This window comes from Sinohyriopsis cumingii, chromosome 14 (genome assembly GCF_028554795.1).
Source record: "Sinohyriopsis cumingii isolate HCF-2022 chromosome 14, ASM2855479v2, whole genome shotgun sequence".
NCBI classification, from domain to species: Eukaryota; Metazoa; Mollusca; class Bivalvia; order Unionida; family Unionidae; genus Sinohyriopsis; species Sinohyriopsis cumingii.
The window spans coordinates 120,710,699-120,734,183 of NC_142974.1; the positions used below are offsets into that span (position 1 = coordinate 120,710,699).

Sequence of the window (23,485 nt, forward strand, 5' to 3'; positions counted from 1 at the left end):
CTGCCCTCCTTTGCCACAAGATAGCTGGAGAACACATTATAATCCAAGGCATTTTTTCACAACAAAGAAATCAGTAAACTGGCTGAGACAAATGCATTATTTGGATTACAAAGTCAGATGGTAATTGCAAATTTTGATGGTTTTAGCTTTGCTGCAATAAAAGAAATCACTTAAAGTTCAAGTCTAACTTATTAGAAAGAAGATGAATCATTACCCTCCTTGAATTTGGATAAATGTGTTCTGGAACGAAGTACACAATTTTATGACAGGCAGTAAATTAACTGCCATTTGGTTAAAAAGATTTATTTGGCTGCTTGTTTTGGCTTATATGTAATGTGTTAGTCTGTAATATTGCTTCAAAAAATTATAAAGAGACTGTTAAAAGTACGACCTTAAAAGAAAAACTAATACAATTAACCTTTGAATGGACGATGCAATTGCTTGTTAATGGTGCATGTTAGTTTATTTGTATGTTTAGAGAGAGCGATAAAGCGAGAGTATGTTGTGCAAGTTGCAGTATTCTATTTCAAGTTGAAAACGTACGGGTCAGATGAACTTTTTTTAGTATAATTTTGACCCCCACTATTTTTATTTGACCCCCAGTTCTGACACAGAGGGTTTCTTTTTCCCTCAATTTTACACCCCTGGGGGATACACTGTGCCATTATCAAACTAATTAAATTAATAATTTGGTTCAAGAATTTTAAAAATATAAGTATAGCACCCCTGGGTTCTAATTATTCAGCTGCTCCTTGTCACATTAAAGATTTAAAAAAAGCTTTAAAGAATTTTCGAAATATGAATCTAATGATGCATGGTTCTGACTTGTGCTGCTCTTTGCAATATGAAAGTAGTTTAGTGAATTATCTATGATCAAAGAAAGAGAGAGAAAGAAAAAGAGAGAGAGAATGCACCAAAACTGCATATTTCATAAGTCATTGTAACTGTATACATGTATCTTGGGTTTATGAGTGTGTGTTGTGACAGTTTTCAGCAAGTATCAACAAAAGAATAAACTCTACTGAACTTGCTCGATAGTTATACAGGGTAGAATTTTACAGATCACCGTCTTTTTATTTGGTTTTATTCTATTTAATTGCCTACATGTATCCTGGGTAGTCGAGGGTGTTTTGGGACAGTCTTTGTTGTTGTAGGGTAGTAATGGGGTCTTTCATTTGGTGATAAATACCAATATGGGGAAAAAAAACTCTCCTGATCTTACTCGATAATTATACAATCCAGATTTTACTGATCACTGTCTTTTTAAGGTTTGATTCAATATAATGGTATACATGTATCCTGGGTAGGTGAGAGTGTTTTCTGACAGTCTTGAGCTAGCCCCATTACTTTCAGGGTGACATATATAACAGTTAAAGTGTTGGATGTCTAATTCATGCATAAGTTGTTGGAAATAATGAAAGATAATATTTGCTAGACAGATCTAGCAAGGCAAACAAGTGTTAAAAACATTGCCTTAACTTTTAGAACAGTTTTTGCTTTAATATTCTTCAAAGGAATAGACTATGGAAATCTTGAGGATGCACACATTATGGTCAACAGGTATGGGTTGCTTGACTTGGTATTAGGTAAAGAACCTACAGTCTACCATTTTTCTGTTAAATGGCTTGTCAAATGGTCAAATGCAGGAATAGGTTGCAGATGTGCCTTAGATATCTTCTGATTGGGATTTCCTGCCATTTGACAAGTGTGATAAGATCTACGGTACTTATAAACATCACTTTTAATTTTCGGCAAATAAAAATGATTCAGGATTTTGTGATAAGTCTTATTGACACCACAATGACCAGCTTAAGGGGTTTTATGGGTTAGACTATGCATTTCCTGTCTATATCACTTAGGAACAACAATTTAATTGCTCACTGACCACTCATCATCTGCAGGTACATCAGGTGTCTCCATTTTCTCATAATGACCTCATTTTCACAAAGTAATAAACTGGTACTTTTGAGGCTTTAATGTCTAAAACCCAGTCTTGTGTCTTCTGTGAAGAATAGTACTTGGGGCCCTACAACTCACATTAAAATGAATTGCATGCTTATAAAATTGCTGTTACTTTCTGTTCAGATATCATTCAACTGCAGTCAGAAATTGATAGTGGTTTATATTATTCTGTGAAGAAACTAACTTATGAACCTCTCTCTCTCTCTCTGCTGAGTGTTTAAGACATTTAAATTATAAAATTTACCTTATCCATTGTTCCAAGGCACCTGCATTAGGGATGGGAGGGAAAATTTAAAATTTCATCTCAGTTTTATAAATATAATAGCTTTGTGAAGGTCAAAGTATCAAAAATAACAAATTAGCAAATAAAATATAAACGTTTTCATTAGTTTTTGCTCATAGCATGTACAAACAAGTTGTTTTTATTGCCCACAAAAAAGTGAGCATTTTCATACAGTATATGTATTAAATACAGATCCAGTAATGGAATATTTCTGGGGATTAATTCTTGAAACAGACACTAGGGAATACAACCTGACTGGTCTTGAGTCATACAAATGTATGTGGTACACAAAAGGTAATATGTCTTGGCCAATCCATAATTTACAGTTTTAATTCCTCAGAATTTACAATGATGAGTGTATGTCCAATCCTAAAGCTAGATTATGTGAAAAGCTTGTCTTCATTCATGTTTTATTCATGTGAAAGTGAAAAAACAAAAGGGATTGGCAAATAAATCTGTAAGAACAATGTAACAAGACAATCCAGGTATTTGTTCCTTATAATTGCCTACCTGTATGATACTGTTTGTTTCAGACCAATTCATCTAACAATATTGTTTTTATGAATGCCGGTTTAAATTAAACTTTTCTCTCTTATATGTACTAAGAAAAGTTAAACATAGGACTGTATATTGTTTTTATTTATTTATTTTGCTTTATTGCATAGTTGTATTGTGCTGAAATTTTTTGTCATGACAATATCAACTTACATTTTAAACAACATAAAATAATGATAAAATCACAGACAAAAGAATATGTTTATGTGGGGTGAGGTGGGGATGCTACAACAGCCTGAGCTGTGACTAACCTTCCAAACGTTTCAATTTATTTAGAAAATTATGTGGGGGTGTCTTATTCTTCTAACAGAAAACAATCACATCTGTAGAAGATACATGTAAGAAATTGTATTAATATTTTTAACTACTACATTAATTTCATATCCAAATGTATCAATCACTTTTAGTACTGTACTGTAGCAGTAATAACGCAAACAAATTGAGCTGGTTACTGGTAGCGGTAGCAGTGTTATTTATATTCAATATATTATATTTTTATATTTGCTACCAAACGAGTCTGATGTTTTATCAGGGAAGTACCATACAATCAGTCATCTTATCTGCACTGTACATATTGCTTTATATATGGATGAATATGACTTTAAATAATGCAAAATGTAGTTTCCAGTTTGATATCTGTCAAATAAATCATCTCATAATTGTATGGAAGTGTACTTTATGTTTACATTTTGAAAATATATTTCATACTCTTAGAATTTTTCTTTTTATATAATCATATAAGTTCATAATCTTTTAGCATATATGCTTTTTTTGTGATGTCCTTGTTTCAAGTCATTTGACAATTGCTCTTGTGTTGGAATTGGAAATTTAAAATGAAATTGGAGATATGACATACTTGTCACAGGCAACTAGTGACAATACTTGCTGGCTATTGCATAATCATCCATGCCATACATATATTAGAATTCTGTTTAGTTTGACTATTTACCTTCTTGTTACATATATCATATCTTAAGTGGCTGACCTGGTGTACGATCCAGATCTTTAGTCTGTGATTCCATATCGCATACCTAAAATTTCCGTACTGCATATACAGCCTGGAACTACATGTACAATTTGAAATATTAAATAAGTGTCCACTAATAAAATATCTGGAATGATTTATTGCTATAATTATAAATTATAAAAAATGGCAAGATATGTTTGTAATTTAAAAAAAGACATTTGATGAAAATGGTTGCTTTTTTGCCAATGATACTGGGGGATTAGCAGTTTATGTGTATTCCATGGTATATTGGCCAAGACATTAGAGTTAGATGAGAGAGACAATACTATCCTGGACAGAATCTTTGACAATGAATTCTCAGATGAAGCTGTCTGCAAAGTCGCATTACACATGAGAGGGAGAGAGTGGGTACTGTGCTGCTGAATTCTTGTATTATAATCGCTAAAATTCCATACAAAATAAAAAAGACTGCGAGTCGTGTCAAGATTCAAGGCATGGGTATAAATGCCTCCACATTCTGTGAAAATCGTACCCCTGTTTAAGTAAACCTTTAAAGTAGTGTATAACTGATTACTTTAAAGAAACCAGGCGGTTTGTACCTAGAACCAGATAATCTTTACTAAATTACAACATAACAGTATTACATTACAACATGACAGTATCTAATGCTACAGCATCTGATTTTTATACGAGTTTTGTAATTACATAAAGTGCTGAATTTTGGTTGCAAAGACCTTAAACCAAAAGGTTCAAGAAATAAAGGGGAAAAAAATCTTTTGAACCGAGCACTTGCTTTAAGACTTTCTCAGCTAAAGCACTGATGACACAAAGAAGAAATATTCAAAAATATAAGTCATTTAGAAAGGCAAAAGCTACCAACAAATAATTTCAGTTTCAAAAGTGTGGCCTCCAGAATTTCTTAAGGAGCATGTTTCAGTTGAGGAAGTTTCAGTTTGTCTATTCATATTTCTAAGGAATAGAATTAGTTTAGTAAATCAGAAGATAACACTGAAAACTGACAAACATTGGTTACTTAAAGTTAGACACATCATAGAGAGCAGTAGCTGTTTGAACATGATACAAGGTTAGAAGAATTACATCTAGTTAACAATATTGTTGTTGAGATGTTTTTCATTACTGGAACATATCCTGTGAATGGTACGGCTGCTTACTTTTAAAAACCATGCTACTTTTCTAGTAGAAAATGTAGAGAAGAAAAGAGAACGATATTATTTAGAGTTTTCTTGTCAAAAATATCCAAATGATTCTGAAATATCTAGTCCGTATTCTATAACGAGACAGAATCTTGGTTTTGTTTGAGGTATATGCTTACATGATTACCTTAATTTAAATGCATCAATAATGTCTTGTAATGAAAACAAAAAAGTATAGAGCTTGAAAGTATTGTAAAATAATGAGCTTTTGTATAAAACTGAATTTATTTAAGTACCGTCAATCTGTTAAAATTTGTCATAACATTTGTTTGGAAGTAGAATGTGGGTATTCAGTAAGAATGTCTGAAGAAAAAGACACTTACTAGTCCCACACCTATGTTCATTTAGAGAACTAAGGTAAATTCAAGTTGCCTATGACTGCAGTTTAAATCAATTATATGTCCAATACAATATTTTTGAAATATTCAAAGCTAAAGAGTACATCACCATTTTCAAGGGTTGTACAATTTTATAAAACATAAATTGTCTAATTCATATTTTTTACAATATTAAATACAAAAATTGAAAAGAATGTGTTGTGGCTAAAAGTGCGATAAATATAGCACCATAAACGTGTTGTGTTCTGAGTCTGGGAATGAACTCGTTCGTTATGGCATAGGAAGATACATCTTGGCCTGACTGCCTCAACATGTACCTCCTCTGCATCAAACTCGTTACATATGCAACTGGGGTATCTAAATGGAAGGTTTTATAACACTCAAGCCAAGTTCAACTTTTGGAACAATATTGGTTTAGAAAACAAACACAAAAAACCCCCACATCTTAGTTACTTACCAGTGTCTGTGAATGTGTTAATTATATATTTATTCCCTAATAAGGCTGCGAATCAATTTACAATTTTCAGGAGCAAACTTGTTTCCTGTCTGTAACATTACTTAATTTCATCAAGTCCAATACATATTTTTGTTTTTAAGCTTACAGCATTACATGGTGTTGTGCTTGAATGGGAATGCTTTATTACATGTAGTTCATGTTAAAGGTTGCATATCAATTGCAGTGTTGAACTTACATGGGAGTGCTGTATTACATTTAGCTACATGATAATGCTTACATCATTGCATTGTGTTGTACTTAAATGGGGGTGCTGTATTACATTTAGCTACATGCTAATGCTTACAGCATTGCATTGTGTTGTACCTAAATAGGAGTGCTGTATTACATTTAGCTTCATGATAAGACTTAGAGTTGTTTGGTAAGCATTGGTGCCACATGAAATCCCAAATGTTCTTTTTTATGTTTTTTATTGCCCAGAAATGCAAATTTTACTGAAAATTAATGTTATTTCTGTTTCAAATGTGTTGGATAATAATTCATCAGAGTAACCCTATTTAAAATGGTCATAAAAATTGCTTTGTTTAGTGATCATTTTAGTGAACCGATTGCTTACATTTTTTGGTAACAAATATTTATCTTGTTTAATCAGATACAGACTGACGTTGAAGGCAAAAGGGCAGGAACAAAGTCCAAAGTATCTGAAAAAGGAGATGTTACCGCAATAAAAAACTTGACATCTACTTCCAGTAAGAAAGGTATGTCAAAAAAGTCTCCACTACCGGCAGTGCGAAAGATATGTCTAGAAAAGTGTCTTCTATTTCCAGTAAGAAAGGTATGTCTAAAGATTTTGTTGAGAAAGGGATTTATGATATTCTCTTGTCCGTCTGTCTAGCATGCAATAGTGTTAACACTACTAGTCCTGTTGTATTTGATGGAACATATTATATTGTCTGTCTGTCTGGCATGCACTATTGTTAGCACAACTAGTAATGTTGTATTTGACGGATTGTATTTTCTTGTCCGTGTGTCTGGCAGGCAGTATTGTTAGCACAAATAGTCCTGCTGTATTTGATGGTTTGAAATATCTTGTCCATTCTTCTGGCATTCAATATTGTTAGCACAACTGGCCCGGGCCTGTTGTATTTTATGGGTTGTACTCTCCTGTCGGTCTGTCTTGCAAGCAGATAGTTTCAGCACAACTAGTGCTGTTATATTTGGTTCCTTTTCTCCTGAATTTGTGTTTGGCATGGAATATTGTTACCACAACTAGTCCTGCTGTATTTTAATCGGCTGTTCTCGCTTATCTGTCTGTGTGGCATGCAGTAGTGGTAGCACAACTACTCTTGTTGTATTTGAAGGGTCACATCTTGTCCATCCTTCTGGTATGCACTATTGTTAGCACAAGTAGTCCTGTTGTACATGATGATTCATATTATCTTGATTATCTATCAAGCATGCAATAATATCAGCACAACTGTGAAAGTCAGCAAATACTCATCAACTGAAGATGTGTTTTGAGACATATCAACTAGCTTCTGCAATTTCTGTTTGAGTTATTGCCTTTTTTCTCTTATAACGTAATGCAAAGTATAGGTATCTAACAACTATTGTACAGCCAGAGAACCATTCTACAGAAGAGTGAATAAAATATAGAGTTCTAAGCTGATATGCACCCATCGACTATTACATGGATTGACTGTTTTTTTCATTACTTATTTCATTAACATTAATGTGAGTACATACAGTTGAAAACCGAAAATCACAAACTACCCACATTTATTTTCCCAGTACAAGATCCCTTGGCTTGTTCTGTCGATGCTCTTTCTCTCAGTTGGGAGGGTCTGTATGCCTTTGCCTACCCTCCCCCAACAATCTTAGTTGAAAGATTATACCGAAATTGAGGGGCCAGAAGTGCCAAATGATATTTATTATGCCTCTCAACTGGGACAAATCCTGAATGATTGATCTCTTTGATCTAGCGATAGATATGCCCGTAAAGATGCCAGTTTGGTCGAATCTTTTTAGACAGCCCCAGACCCGCATATTCCATCCTTGCCCAGAATGCTTTCTCAACGCTTGACTCATGTCAGGACAGTCTTGTGGCAAGCGAGTTTTCAGGATCTGGTGCACAATTAAAAACAAGGTTCCTTTGAATGCCTCTGTCTCACAGGTAGCTGACTATTTTCTTTGGCCGTTTGAGAAGAAAACGTTGGCTCCGCTTGCTAATAAGGGCTACTGTTCTATGATATCAGATATATTCCATTATCATGGCCTGGAGGATCTTGGTCATAACAAAACCCTCTTTGATTCGTTCTCCAAGATTTACTTACATAGACCTGAATCACCCATTTTGTTTCTGGAGCGGAAATGTTCTTATTTGCCTGAATTCAAACAAGTTCAAGCCTTTAGCAATTACCTTGATAACGCTCCTTTCATATGAAACCTATTTCCTGAGAGTATTGCGAAACCTATTTCCTGAGAGTATTGGCTTTGACATGCAGTGTCATTGAATAGACTCAGATGACCCTGCCTACCTTTTAGTCAACCTCCTCGAGTTTTTATCAAGACTTGGCTCCAGAAGTAGACTCTGGATTAGGTAGGCCCATTCTGCGTGCACAAGTAGTTACCAGACCTAGTTGACATCAGCACAATCTCTGGATGAACACATGCAGTTTTTGATGCATTCACATGAAAAAGTTTATGTGGTAAGAAGATCTCATTATTTCTTCTTTCCAGACGTAATCCATTCATGTCACCCCTGCTAGTGCAGCTTGCAATTAAGAGAGTAGATTAACAGTTAACCTTCATATGGGGAATCTAGTATTCTCCCCACAGAGGTTTCCTCTAATGTACATTGGATGCTGAATATTCCCTTGCCCTAATACATATTCACCTAACGTTAATGTGATCTTGAAAAATATTCGAAGGAGCCAATTTATTAGTAACCTATGTTTCTCCTAGAACACTTAACCAATCACATTACTTTAATAAACTTCTAGCCTTGCTGCGATGTGTGCATCCAGTTATGCGGTGTTCCACTCAGCTTTAAGCTGAGGAATGAAAAAGAGTTATCGCCTGTTGTCTATATATCATAGACAGAAAGATGATTTCATCTTTGAGAGGGATGGATTTGTCAAATCAGGTAAGTATTCTAGAAAAACATATTTTGCTAAAAAATTGCTTTGTATGGGGAATTAGTGGTCCAATCCCTTTAGGTGTAATAATATTGGAGAAACCTGAACAAATAGCTGATTTCTTGGTCAATTGCTCGTGCTTTAAGCTTTTAATTATATGTTATCCATGTGAACAATATCAGGCCTACTTGCAATCACTTATTTCAAGAATACTGTCCTTGTTGACTTTCACCTGGATGCAGTGTTTAACTAAATTTTTTTTAATGCAACTGCACTTGCATTTTCAACTAGCTGACTTTAAGGCCTTAGTGTACATCCCTGTCTCAAATACATCATCCATCATCTAACCACCAACAATTACTTGTTACCACTCTGGAGTCCATATTTCTGATCCAGTTTCAATAAACCTTAGAATAATGGTCAACATAATCAAAATCTCAGAAGAGCTTGATAATGAGTGAGATCATTATATATTAATGAAGTGACCTTTTAAATTGGCTGCCACTCCGTCAACCATATTTCTGATGCATCCTTCATAAAGATCTTGGACAAGTTTGATAATCAGTGAGTTCCACACACCAATAATAAGATTATCTTGCATCTTATTACCTGAAATGTTTCCACTATGAAAGCCATGTTTCTAATCTGAGTTGTTATGAAAATACAGGAGATTTGTCCTACTCTGAAAGCTATATTTCTGATCTGATTTTTTTAAATCATACTAACTAACGAACGAACAAATGTAGTGCACACATGCAATCCATGAGCGATCTATCCAAAAGGAGACATTTAAAATGATGCAAGTTACTAAACTTGAATGGATAGCATGGCAAAACAAACATGCATTCTATGATAAATCAATCCAAAAGGAGACCTTTCTTTGATGAAAATGATATGCTGTGCAGCTTATTCTTGTGAAAATTCTCTTAAGGTACCTTGTAAATAATTTTGACTTGATGAGATGTCCCAGTTTACATATAGCAGTGACATCAAATAAACGAATGTGGTTTAAGTTTTAAATCTACTGTTATTTACAATTATCAATACAAATACTTGTGAAGAAAAAGTATGTTCATTTTTCTAGCAATTAAGTTAGCCACAACAACCGTGATTATTTTAGGTCTCGTATTTAACAAACCACCAGCCATAGACTGGTTCCTTAGCACATAATTAATTGCTTGTGACCATTAAATCATTTTTGATTTTTCAGAAATTTACAATCAAGGCTGATTTAAGACATTTTTATCACTATCCCAAAATTATAAAACAGTTTTTCTGAATGGAGGAGAAAGCTGATCTTTCTTGTGGTACTAATATTAGCAAAATTAGAGGGACAAAACACACATGCATTCAGTGAAAGATTTGTTCAAAAGGAGACCTGTGGGATTATGAAAATTACTAGACTTTGATAGATTGCGTAGGAAAATAAACATGCATTCTATGAGCGATCTATCCAAAAGGAGGCATTTCAACTGAAGAAAGTTACTAGACTTGAATGGTTAGAGTGGCAAAACACACATGCATTCTATCCAACAGGAGACCTTTGAAATGATGAAAATGATATGCTGTTCATTCTTGAAAATTCTCGTACAGTTTCCATTTGATGAGATATCCCAGTTTACATTTAGCAATGACAGCAATTAAATGATAATGGTTTAAATTTCAAACCTGCTGTTATTTATAATTGATAATAAAAAGACTTGTGATAAAAAATATGTTAATTTTTCAAGCAGTTATTCGAGCCACAACAACTTTCATTATTTTACGTCTCATATTTAATAAACCAACAGCCATAGGCTGGTTCCTTAACATGTACTTAATTGCCTATGACCATTAAAACATTTTGATATTTTAGAAATTTACAATCAAGACTGATTTAAGACATTTTCATCTCTATCACAAAATTACAAAACAGTTTTTCTGAATGGAGGAGAAAGCTAATCTTTCTTGTGGTAATGATGTTAGCAAAATATTAAGTCTTAATATAAAAATTAGGAACTACAATATATAAATTTCATTCCAACAGATTACTAGTAAAACTAAGTTCAACTACAACTAACAGGGTAAGTGCACCTGGGCTTACAGCCTGGGGCATAATCACCAGTGCTGTCCATTTTCTCTTACTGCTCAACATACAACTAGAGCCTCATTTGCATATAAAAACGGAATGGGTGATATGCACCTGCTTACATTAGACCTCCTCTGATAGCCATCCCATTAGTCATAGATATTTATACAAGTAGGAATGAGATAATTGTAGCCTTCCTATTGGTCAAAGATTTATACAAGTAGGAATGAGATAAGAGTAACCCTCCCATTGGTCATTGATTTATACAAGTAGGTATTGGTCATTGAAATTATTCAGGAAGGAATGATATAAGTGTAGCTCTCCCATTGGTTGTAGATAGCTATACAAGTGGGAATGAGCTAATTTTAGCCCTCCTATTGGTCACAGATTTATACAAATATGAATGAGATAAGTGTAACCTTCATATTTATATGATTAGGAATGAGATAAGTGTAGCTTTCCTATTGGTCACAGATTTATACAAGCAGCAATGAGAGAAGTGTAGACCTGCCATCGGTCATAGAATTATACAAGTAGGAATTGGTCATTGATAATTATTCAGGAAGGAATGAGATAAATGTAGCTCTCCCATAGGTCACAGGTATTTATTGAAGAAGGATTGATATAAGTGTACCCCTTCCATTGGTCATATATAATTATACAAGTATTAATGAGACAAGTGTAGCCCTCCCGTTGGTCATAGATAATTATACAAGTAGAAATGAGATAAGTATAGATCTCTATTAATTTAAATTTTTACTGTTTCAGAAAAACTACATAGGACTGTTATGAATCGATGCTTGCCAGAGCTGATGAAGGATCTTGATATTAGGCTCGTAATGATGTACATTCAGCAGAAGGAGCTTTTTGATGATGTGACAATACGTGCCATCTTGGTAAGGACACTGAATTCAGGGGAGGGGTGGGTGTTTTGACAATTAGATGTATATTGAGGTATCTAGCAGAGTTGGTGTGCATGACACAAAGAAAGCAACGTAAAGCAAATAAGACAAATTTATGTACTCATATCGAACTAAAAGTTGACTTCAATTCATATTGGAATAGAAGCTACAAAAATATGTTTCCCTTTTCCATTATTTAAAATAAATTCAAACAAAAAATAGTTCGCAGACTGAGCATTGTCACATCATCACACACACATGTACTTAAATGCACATGAATATATGTGTGTCTATGTATACACTCACATACTTAGAACCACACTACCTTTAAATTTAAACAAATTGTTTATGTCTTTTTAATCCATTGCACAGTGGAATACTGCTGATAGTGGATTCAGATGTCACACATTATCTGCTATTTGTAGTTCACAAGAAGGTTTGAAGGTGATGCAAGTTTCATTAATGTTCCCCTTAAACATTAAAGGAAACAAGCTGTACAAAGCACTAGATTAGCAGCTGGATAAGACAGTATAGAAGCTAAAGGGCAATGGTTAACATCTGGGTTACAATTAAAGCTGTACTGATTAATCAACCATACTCATAATCGGGCAGATTATTAGAACAATTGGTATAATCGGTATCGGTAGATATAATCGGTGCCGATGTAAACAAATTTCCACAATATAAATTCAATCATAACATTCATCAGAATTGAATAGTGGAAATTAAGGAACAGTGGTCTTTCTAGGATTTTAAAACTAGGAGTCCAGAACCCCTGTTTTGGTAAAAATTGGAGTCCCACCAGCAAAATTGCAGTCCCCTCCCAAATAATAATGCAAACTAGAAGGGCTATTAGTTGTAATTGAGTTTAATTTCTACATTCATGATAACACCAAAATAGCTCTTTTTTGCCCATCAGAGTGAGACTGAATTTTGTCAATCCAAAGAATGTCTTTTTCCAAGCACTAAGCTAGGCATCAAACACTTTCTTACACTTAGCTAGTGTCCCATCCAAACTATCAGTTCTAGCAACATTTAGTACTCTTCTGAATCTCATTACAATCTTCGTCAGTTTGCCATTTAACCCCAAAATGCTTATCCAAATTTGCGAATGGCATTTTGTCTAAGTCTCAACATTGTCTCGATTATGTGGTCACTTGCACAACTTATTCCGCTACACTCGGAAATGAAAGCTAAGTTTGTTTATTAGATGTATTTTTATAAATGACCACATGTACATCTTGGGTCTTTCTGTCTCTGAATTCAGTCACTGTAAATATAAAAAAATCGTGTCCCTTGAAAAGAAAAATGAAGGCTAACATGGATAACTAACACTTAGAAGATACCTAATAGTAATAACAAATTGAAAAATAAGGGGGATGGGGTATGGCTTCGGTTTACTGCCCAAAAAGGGGTATGTTCTGTCAGTGCATGGGCTGAAGCCTTCACTTCACCCCTCACCCGAAAAATTACTCTAACAAAATCCAGGAATTATAATCTATTAAAAAACACTGGCTGGAAACCAATAAACTGAGAATGCTCCTTTAACATTCAATTGTTATATAGAAGGACAAGGAACCTACGCATGGGGAAAGTATGAGGCACATACATCACAGGGCTAAGTCACATGGCGCTATACAATTGAACAGGCCTGTGAAAGAATCTCAGAAAAAGCAATGCATAGGAAATGGACAAACAGGATACAAAGACGGGGCAAAACATAGTAAGCATGGTTACCCTAATAACCTACAGAATAATAACCAATCCAAAGTTTTTCTTTACTTCTCAAAATAATAATATACAGGCGATTGTTTGGCCAATTCAATAACAATGGGGGATTTGCCTATGCCACAATTTAAGAGAAGCATACAAAAATAAAATAAATGCAGTTTCTTAAAACAGGCATGGCTGTCTGCCACAATAATAAATACGGGAAACTTCTCACTATTACCACACTTTTAAAACAATAGGATTTATTTATTTTCTGCTAAAGTAGAATTGCAACTGTTTCCCTTTCAATTAGAAATCTAAATTAAATGCAAAGTTCTGAAATTATAAATACAAATTATTGAGATTAAAATTAGGACTGAAAATATTAATTTAGATATGAGAGGAGGGAGAAGCATTTAATTTTTGCCCCTCTCTCTCTTAAAACAATAAACCAAAATATAAGAAAACTCGAGGGGAAATTTGACACCAATGATGTCCTTGCACACAAATCTATAACATACAAACAAAATAGCACTACACATATAGCATACATAGGACCTAGGAGACCTTTAGCAAAGGTTACTTGAAATTGAAAAGGGAAGGGAATTCGGCTGGGCAATAGAAGTCCAGGATGGATGAACAGCCATTTAGAATACCGGGTACACTAGGGAAAACAAATACCCCATCACAAATTTTTAAATTTTTTGATCAAAATTCTATTTTAAAATGAAACGCACATGCGTACCTTAGGGGGTAACATAGAAACATGAAAACACTTTTTTAAACTGGGGGGGTGGGGAGCATCAAACCAAGCCACTAGTTGAAGCCTTTGAACTTGCAGTCCAGCTGTTGCATCATATTATTTTGATGTTCTCTCATAATGGCAACATGTACTACAAGGAGTCATTCAGCCACTGAATTCTGTCATTGTAAATATCAGTGCATTTTACCACCAAGCCACCAGTCAAAGTCTTTGGACTTGCCGCTCATCTTTTGCAACGTGTTCTTTTGATGTACTCTTTCAGCCACTGAATTCTGTCATTGTAAATATCAGCACATCTAATTGATCAAAACATTTTCCCACTAAGCAGGTGGCTGAAGCAAGATTCTTTGAATTTTGCGGACTACCTATTACATATGTACGGAGGACTCCCGCCTAAGTGATCTTCTTCGTCCCAGATACAAAATTGGCTTCCAAATATGCGTGATTAAGCATTTCCAACACCTCTGCAGGAACAAATATTTGTTTTGGGGGTTAATTGAAAGACAATATATTCTTAAAAGTAAATACTTGTTAACACATTTTCTGTAACCTACTGCTTTTTGTCTGCACACAAAAAAGTATCAGTCCCAATCTCAGCAGCCAACCAGCCAATGAGGCCTTGTGTGGCTGTTGAACTTCCAAAATACACATTAGCAGAGAGCTAGGCAGATTAGATAGCTAGCGAAATTTCCAACTACTACGAAACTATGACTCACTATAGTTAATCTGTTCTTTAGCCAGTACTGCAATGCTGCTAATCAACGAATAGCGGTTGGATGCTGAAGGAGCTGAACACTGATATACAAGTATTATGCAGCACGATATTGGCATGCCAGTGCCAGCGTCGTTACCCCTGGATACCCCAGATGCTGAGCTGCTTCAGTGCGCGACACTCAGCATAGTGCATGCATCCATCCAGCTACGAGGACAACTTAGTATTATCTTACTTCATTTAAAGCATTGTTTCAAGAGAGCTAATTGATTGGAGTATTAATATTGACTAGCGATTGTACACTATTAAATATACTAGCAAGATTATGCATAATTTCGAACTCGAAACACTCAAATTTAGCCTGGAATTACGTCAAAGTAAATGCAGTCTACGATTCCAAAGCAAATTGTACACTTTACAAAGCATGCATTTCCAGAGGTGGAAAGGATTCTAAAAACTATACGACATCAATTCTTGTCCAGCACTTGCGCTGCATGCATATCATCGGCATAGCCTGTTTCTGGCAGATAAAAAAGAAAAGGATGCTGCACAGTTAACCTCAGTAGCTGCAGCAACTCCTCATGCTCTGACTATTGACGCCATGCTGAACCAGAAGCAGCCATTTGCCGAGAGTTAATAATTTGCACAAAGCTATTGCAAAGCTCATGGCAGTATATGTGCAACCATGTTCCATCATTGAAGACATTGGATTTTGACATTTGATGTTTAGGGCTGTCAAAAACCACGGATAATTTCACCTGGGTACCCGTTGCGCCGTTTAAAGGGTAACAGGGTACCCGTTAGAACATGAAAGACGTGCAACCCTAGTTACCCCACTCTCAAATTTTTATAAACCTGGACTGTTGTAGGGTGACGAAATGAACGGACTCTTTACATCATTTTGCACATTGTTTACCACACTTTATCCACTATTTCACATTCTCTTTTTTGCATTTTACCAATTCGCACTTTACCCACACTCAATGGGAGATGGCTGATAGTCTGTCGACGAAGATAATTTGTTTTCCTGTTGTACTTCAAATTGTCTATTATAAATTGTACTATAATATTTTGTTTGATTTGTCAATAATAATGAATTAATATTACCATGTTGTTTCACTTAGTAATAAACTTCCATCAACTTCCACAGTGTGTTTTGTCATTTATTACTCACGGCGAATGGCGGTGAAAGTCACCTTCGGTTGAAAACTTGAATACTAAAAGGAGGTTTACACTTACATAAGCAAAACATTACAATATTAAATTATAAAACACTAGTATTGTTTTGAACTGTGAAGCCGTTTGCACAGCCTAGCGTGCATCAGCCGTTTAGTAGTGGGCCGCTGATGGATAACGGGTGGTCCTACTCCTAAATATAGACTGGAATGGCAACTCAGACCAGCGTACTGCTGATGATATATGATATTTTGATAGAGTTGTCAACAAATTATTTTTGTGAACGGGTACTTGTCATTAATTTTCAATACCCGTGTTTTTCACTACGGTCAGGTACCCAATTACCCGGTCATCCGTTGACAGCCCTACTGATGGCCAAGGCAGAACCGCGCTATAATATTCCAAGACGGAAGTTCTTTGCCACATTTTTGATACCTGACATACATACAAAGCAAGGTGAGTGATTTACTTTTTGCCCACTCTGACCTTAGTTTGACCTCTGATGCATGGTCAGAACCATTCATTGATGTAGCCTTGTTGACTCTTACTGCACATTGGCCGACAAAAGACTTTCAGCGGAAACATGTAATTTTTGCATCAATGCCTCTCGATGAATCACATACAGGATAATATTTGGTGAGCAAACTGGACAAATTACACGAGGAATACAACCTTCCTAAAACTCAGATCCATGTTCTTCTGCATTTCGGAGGTATAAACATGGTTAAAGCAATATGTCTGGCTGAAGTTGACAGCATCAGCTGTTTTGCACACATGATGCAGCTCGTTGTCAGTGATGACCTTCTGTCGCAATGAGCTGTCAAAGATGTTTTGGCGATTTCACAATCCATAGTCAGCAACTTCCGGCACTCCATCCTGGCACAACAGCAGCTCATAGAGCAGCAGGAAAAATTTAGCATTGCCCATAAGAAACTTGTCCAGGATGTCTAGACATGCTGAAGTTCTACATGCAATATGATGGTTTCGTTATATACAGAAACAAATATTGGGGGCTTAAGCTACTCTCTATAAACTGCCTAGCCTAACAGCTCAACATTTGGTCTTGATTAACAATATTGTGGACACTTTAGGTCTATTCGAGCACATTAACAAGGAAGTAATTGATAGCAAAACATTAGTATCTGTCATTCTTTCTATGCTGAAAAAGCTCTGAATTTGGCTGGCTTGAGAGCATGAAGCAAATCAAGGTATTCAGACAATGCACTGTGATATGTTGACGTCACTAAACATACGCTTTGCAGATGTTGCCAGCAACAAGAAGCTTGTCTTGGTCACCATTTGGATCCACGATTCAGACATCGCCTACTTGTGACAAGATCCAAAGAATGGCTTAGAGCAGAATGCATCATAGTTACATTAGCTGACAAGCAGAAGGAACCCTGGACCCAAAAAAGAAAAACTGAAATTGAAACAAACGCCACTGGACCATCAACATCACATCTCCGGGATTTGTTTTATGTGGTCTGTGATGAACTTGTCCATACCATCAACGAAATAACTCACTTGGATGATGCCATTGACGCGATGTTCGAATTGTATCTTCCAGCCTTCAGTTGCCACGAGAAGAAGACATATATATACAGCTGGTGGAGTGCTCACAGGTTTCAGTTCCCCTACTTTGCCAAATTAGCTAAACGGTATTCGTCTGCACCAGCTTCAAGCATTTCGAGAGAGCAGTTGTTTAGTGGCGCAGGCCAGATTTTTTGGATCGTCACTTGGCAAAAAGGGAGAAATGTTACTGTTGCTTAAATACAACTACCTCGACTATTCATTCAGTATTAGCTGCAGCCAGTGTACAGTCACTTCTAACTTTAGTCCTAAAGAATGTGTATTATTAATTTTAATTATTATTGGGTATTCATTATTAACATTTGTTAGTTATTTATTTAAATCTAGAAATAGCGACCTGCATCACTGAACGTAAGTTAAAAGACTAGCTTAATACATTTTTATTCATTTATATCTTGAATTGGCAAACCATAAGTTTTATCAGTGTTAGTTTTAGAAACTACCACACTGCAGACATCGTAGCTATATGACTGAAAAATAGTTAAAGTTAAAAATCCTAATCACACACACACATTTTAAATATCATATCCTGTCCATATTACATTTAGCGGCACCGAGTGGCCAAGTGGTCTAAAGTGTTGCCATTACTGATCACTGCCATCTCACCTCTGTCTACATAGGTTTTAGTCTTGGCCTCGGCCAATGTGGGTATGTGGGAAGCTTGCCGGTAGCTTCTCATGGGTTGGTGGTTCTTTCCAGGGTTTTCACGGCTGCTTCCTCCACCATTTATACTGGCCGCCATGTATAGCCTATCTTGTGCTGCAAAATGGTGTTACATTCACTTATTTATGTATTGTTTCATATTTGTTTCTTGTATTTAAATTAGTAACTGAAGCAGAACACTTGATATCGTAAATAGTCGTTGAGTACGGTCATGTATTTAAATTAGTAACTGAAGCAGAACACTTGATATCGTGAGTAGTTATTGAAAACTGAAAACCTGTCATTGAAAAGTCATTGAATTTCAGCTCTCCTGGTATGTTTGAACCATGTCGATTGATCCTAGACCTGCACAGCTTTTCACCTAGGATAACATTTATAATGTAGGCTCCCTCTCCAGAGTTGACCTACATCTTGACACCATTTCCAATAATACAGGTGCCTGCAAATTTAAATATTTTGTAGCTAGATTGTTAAACATTTCTTAAGAAGACCAGTTATTAGGGAGGGATAGTGGCACTTCAGTCTGTCAGTCACCAATATGCTAATCCCAGAGAGGATCAACAGCACATCCCAGCATAAGAAAGTTGCTATCTGGCATTAGTGGCACTTTCCGATGTAAGTTGTTGTTGTTGTAGGGTTTAACACCATTTTTTAGCACAAGATTTGCTATACATGGCGGCCAGTATAAATTGTGGAGGAAGAATCCGGAAAAACCCCAGAAAGAACCACCGACACACGAGAAGCTACTGGCAAGCTTCCTCATATAACCACAATAGCCGACTCCGAGACTCGAACTCACACAGAGGTGAGATGGCAGTGATCCTTAACGGTGAGCGCTTTAGACCACTCGGCCACTCGGGGTCCTCTCTGATATAAACAGTGTGCTTATCCCATTATGGATGTTGTACACTTCCCTCTTTAAGGAAATCACTAACACTCCAAAACAAGTTCCAGCACCCTTGCTTCCAGAATGTTATGTTTATCCTTTTGGTAATCGTTTTCACCTGAACTTAAAATTATAAATTTGAGGGGTTGCCATGAAATATCTTTGAATTTGACAAAAATTACCTTTATTGGTAAAGTACTTAAGCTTTTTGACAAGATAAAATGCAAATCTTTAAATTGATTATAAGTGTATTACATTTTACATTTTTTTGTTTGTTTATTTAGCTATATTCCTAAAATAATTAACAAAACATTAAATTGGATTACCTTGGGTGGATCATAGACATATGATACTGGTTGTCATCATTTGAATGAGCATCACTTTGCAGTTATAGTACTGATATGTTTTTCTTCTGCTGTTATTCCTGTGTATGCAGTAATAAAATAAGTAACAATAGAGAGAGAGAAATTTGCAAGGGAAATTATACTACAGAACTAGAAACCCTTGAAAAAATAGGCCCTTAGTACTGGACACTGCTGACCAGGTGCAATTACTGGGTGCAGGTCCCCATGGTGACATGTATATGTCATCTGGCTTCTGTCACTGGACTCCTGGTCTAGGCGCTGGATAACAAGCTATGGGGACTAGTCACTGGGCATTATGATGAATGCCATTAAGCATTTGTTTTGCCAGTATAATACGTTATAGTTCCATGACCAAGACCAACAAGTAATACTTGCCTTTAAAGAAAGTGATTGCACTGATTAGCAGTCAGTGCAATTCATACTTCTTACAGTCCCCTCATGCAGCTCATGTTTTAAGGAATGGAAGGGAGTCTACCCGTCATTTGTTTCTGCATCAAGAGGGATTTCCGTCTGCCTCTTCTTGGAGGAAGAGAAGTACAGACAGTCCTGTATTGCCCCAATGAGGACATGATATTAAACAGTTTTAATGAATTAATGGGATTAAAGCCCTAACTGTGTTGGTATCTTCTCAACTCATATTAACGATTGTTTTTGTTGTTGTGGGTTTAATGCCAGTTTTAGGCAGCTATATAGCCACCAGTACAGGTGAAGGAAAGAACTGGGAAACCCCCATTAAGAACCACCCACCCACATCTAGAATCTGCCCACAAGGGTTTAAGTCTCGGCCTTGGCCAACGTTGATATGTGAAAAGTTTGCCAGTAGCATCCCGTGGGTTGGCGATTCTTCTGTAGTTTTTTCCAGGTTCTTCTTCCACCAGATAAAATGGCAGCCATGTGTGTGTTGTAAGATGGTGTTAAACTAATAATAACAACACCAAAAATCTTTACAATGAGTGGAGGAGATGCCAATACAGTTGGATATGCAAGCCAATTGAAGTTCCTTAAATCTGTCAGATAGCTTCATTAAGGCATGAAGACCAGATTTATGATGACCCTATCTCTTGCTTTTCAAAGAAATGATGGTTCAGGATCAATCATTAAGTGCTATATAGCAGCCTTTTCAAATACTCTACTTTGCGGTCAGACCCACATCTGTGAGAACTTAAAAGTTGATGTAATCTCTAAATATCAGTCTCCCCCAATCAATGCTCAAGTGAAACCATTAATGTTTTTGTTTTTGTTTTTATCTAAACCATCCTATTTTATATTATCTTGCTTTCACAAATTATTTAATTTGGAGAAAGAATTAACACTGTTTACTTTGTATGATTGTACAAGAGCTTAGAATAACATCTGACATCATTAAACACTGTTTCCTTGATATGATTGTATAGAAACAATGGATAGCATCTGACATTATATCATTTAACACTGTTTCCTTTGTATGATTTTATAGGAACAGAAAACAACATCTGATTCCGTATCACTGCTCATACAACTTGTCCAGAAAAGAAGCCACCGTACCTATAGACGGTTTAAAGAATGTCTGGTCCTGGCCAAACAAGCTGATTTAAAAGAAATGCTGGAAGACGAGGAGGCAAAACGTGCAGCACAAATCAAAGGAAAACATCAGGGCACAGGTTGGTTTGTAGCTCATCTGACTGAAATGCATCATTTATCATCCGTTGTTCACAATGCAAAAACTTTTTAACAACTACTCATGTACCACTGAATAGAATTAGACCAACATGTCAATCAAGCAATACTGGCATAAAGCACATTAGGATTTTGTCTGCAGTGCCTATCTGCCATAAAGCAAGTCTGGTGTTGATGAAAACTGAAAGCCTTGAAATAACAGTATCCTAAAATCCACTCAAGACAACTCAACTAAATTTGACAGAAAAGATACTGGTATATGTGTATGTCAGATTTGTTAAAATGATGCAAATCCATCCACTAGTGTAGTTATCATTGCTAAAATAAGTATAGAGCAAAGATTTCTTTAGTAACTGCTCATGTCAACTTAGACAATAGAATTTGAATGGTTGAGCTATGAATATTTTTCAAATTATGAATTACGGCAATGTTCCATGGTCAGGGAGATATCCAGCGAGGATGCTGATTGTACAATTATGCAGAGAAAGTGATCTTGTATAGATGATTTAGCAACTATATTCTCCAAGCATTTCCTTCCATTGTACAGTTTCATTTTGTGTGTGATATCACATTCGCAAATTGACATATCAACTATCCAAGTGAGTAATATGTGGCAAAGTTGAACCCCTTGTTAGCTCACCAGATTGTGAGTCGAAATGAGCTTATGGCATGGTTTCGCATTCATTATACTTCTTGCATGATGCATCTGGGAAGCCATGGTAGCTAATTTTGTATAGAATTGCAAGTGTTTTATGTTTTCCATCACACTTTCCATTCAAGTCTATAACGTTAAAGCTGTTAGAGATTTTATAGATAAGTTATCATACTTAAGTATCATCATTTAGTGTTGCATCTTACATTTGTGTCATATCCTTATAAGTTTTTAATTTATTTTCCATCTCACATCTGTTTCATCATTTAGTGTTGTATCTTACATTGGTGTCATATCTTTATGGTTATAAATCTTTAACTTGTTTTCCGTTTCGCTTCTGTTTCATCATTTAGTGGTGTATCTTACGTTGATGTCATTTTTATGGTTATGCGTCTTGAATTTGTTTTCCGTCTCACGTCTGTATCATCATTTAGTGTTCTATCCGTACATTGGTGTCCACTGTTTATGGTTATGAGTGTTTTTTGCTTTCCGTCACACATCTGTATCATCATTTAGTGTTGTATCTTACATTGGTGACCTACCTTAATGGTCTTGAGTCAGTAATTTTGTTTCTATCACACTTTTATTTATATTCAATAGCTCCAGACCATTTCAGCTTTAGTGATGAAACTTAGTATACTTCTGTATTATCATTCAAGAGTGCCTTGTGTACTTTATGGGGGTTTCATATACAAGGTCATGGTGAAGAGTCAGTATTTTTAGTTTTCCACCAAACTGTCCATTGCTCTCTTTAATATCTGACTAGTAACTCTACACATGTCACAAAGGCACAATCCGATTTCACTGTTGTATAATTTGGTGTCATCATCACAGCAGGCATGGGAAAAAAATTCCCTGAAATTACTTGTTAAATCTTCATTGTAGGATGTCACATTCTACAATATATAGCTGGCTAATTTGTTGCACACACACACACACTCACACACACACACACACATATATATATAAAATTCTGTGTGTGTAATACATTACTTTCTTTAATCGGTAGCTAAAGAGCTTGTTGAATTGGTAGATAGATCTTTGTTGTGTAATACACCACTTTCTTACATCAATTTCTTTAGTCAATCATTGTCTAGCTTGTTGCTTGGATAGATAGGTTTGTGTGTAAGACATCGCTTTCTTGATTCAGGAAACACAAATATCCAAGAACAGGTCCTGCCTCAAGCCCATGATGTGAGAGCCAAACCAAAGAGCTTTCCAGGTAAACTTTACCAGTCTCAAGGCTTAAATTTCTCACACATCTAATTAGTTTGTATGGCCTGATTTTATTGTCATGGTTTCATAGTAGATCGTGTGTTGTTCATCATGCATCTGGATTTATGGGATTGTCCTGTTTCCGTTGCGGGTCATGTGCTGTCCATAATACGTCTGATTTGATTTTATTGCATTGTTTCCATAGTTTTTCATGGTT

The 23,485-nt window shown here is 35.7% G+C and overlaps 1 protein-coding gene across 1 annotated transcript in view; it reads left to right on the forward strand.

Annotated features, from left to right (window-relative positions):
- The window catches only part of LOC149784717 (uncharacterized), a 172,569-nt gene that overhangs the window by 102,723 nt on the left and 46,361 nt on the right, over positions 1–23,485 (forward strand). Inside the window, exons 18-21 of the mRNA XM_089933038.1 lie at positions 6,426–6,531; positions 11,747–11,874; positions 21,202–21,385; positions 23,204–23,275. Coding sequence (XP_089789164.1) covers positions 6,426–6,531; positions 11,747–11,874; positions 21,202–21,385; positions 23,204–23,275 — 490 coding nt within the window. The remainder of the gene's footprint in view (positions 1–6,425; positions 6,532–11,746; positions 11,875–21,201; positions 21,386–23,203; positions 23,276–23,485) is intronic.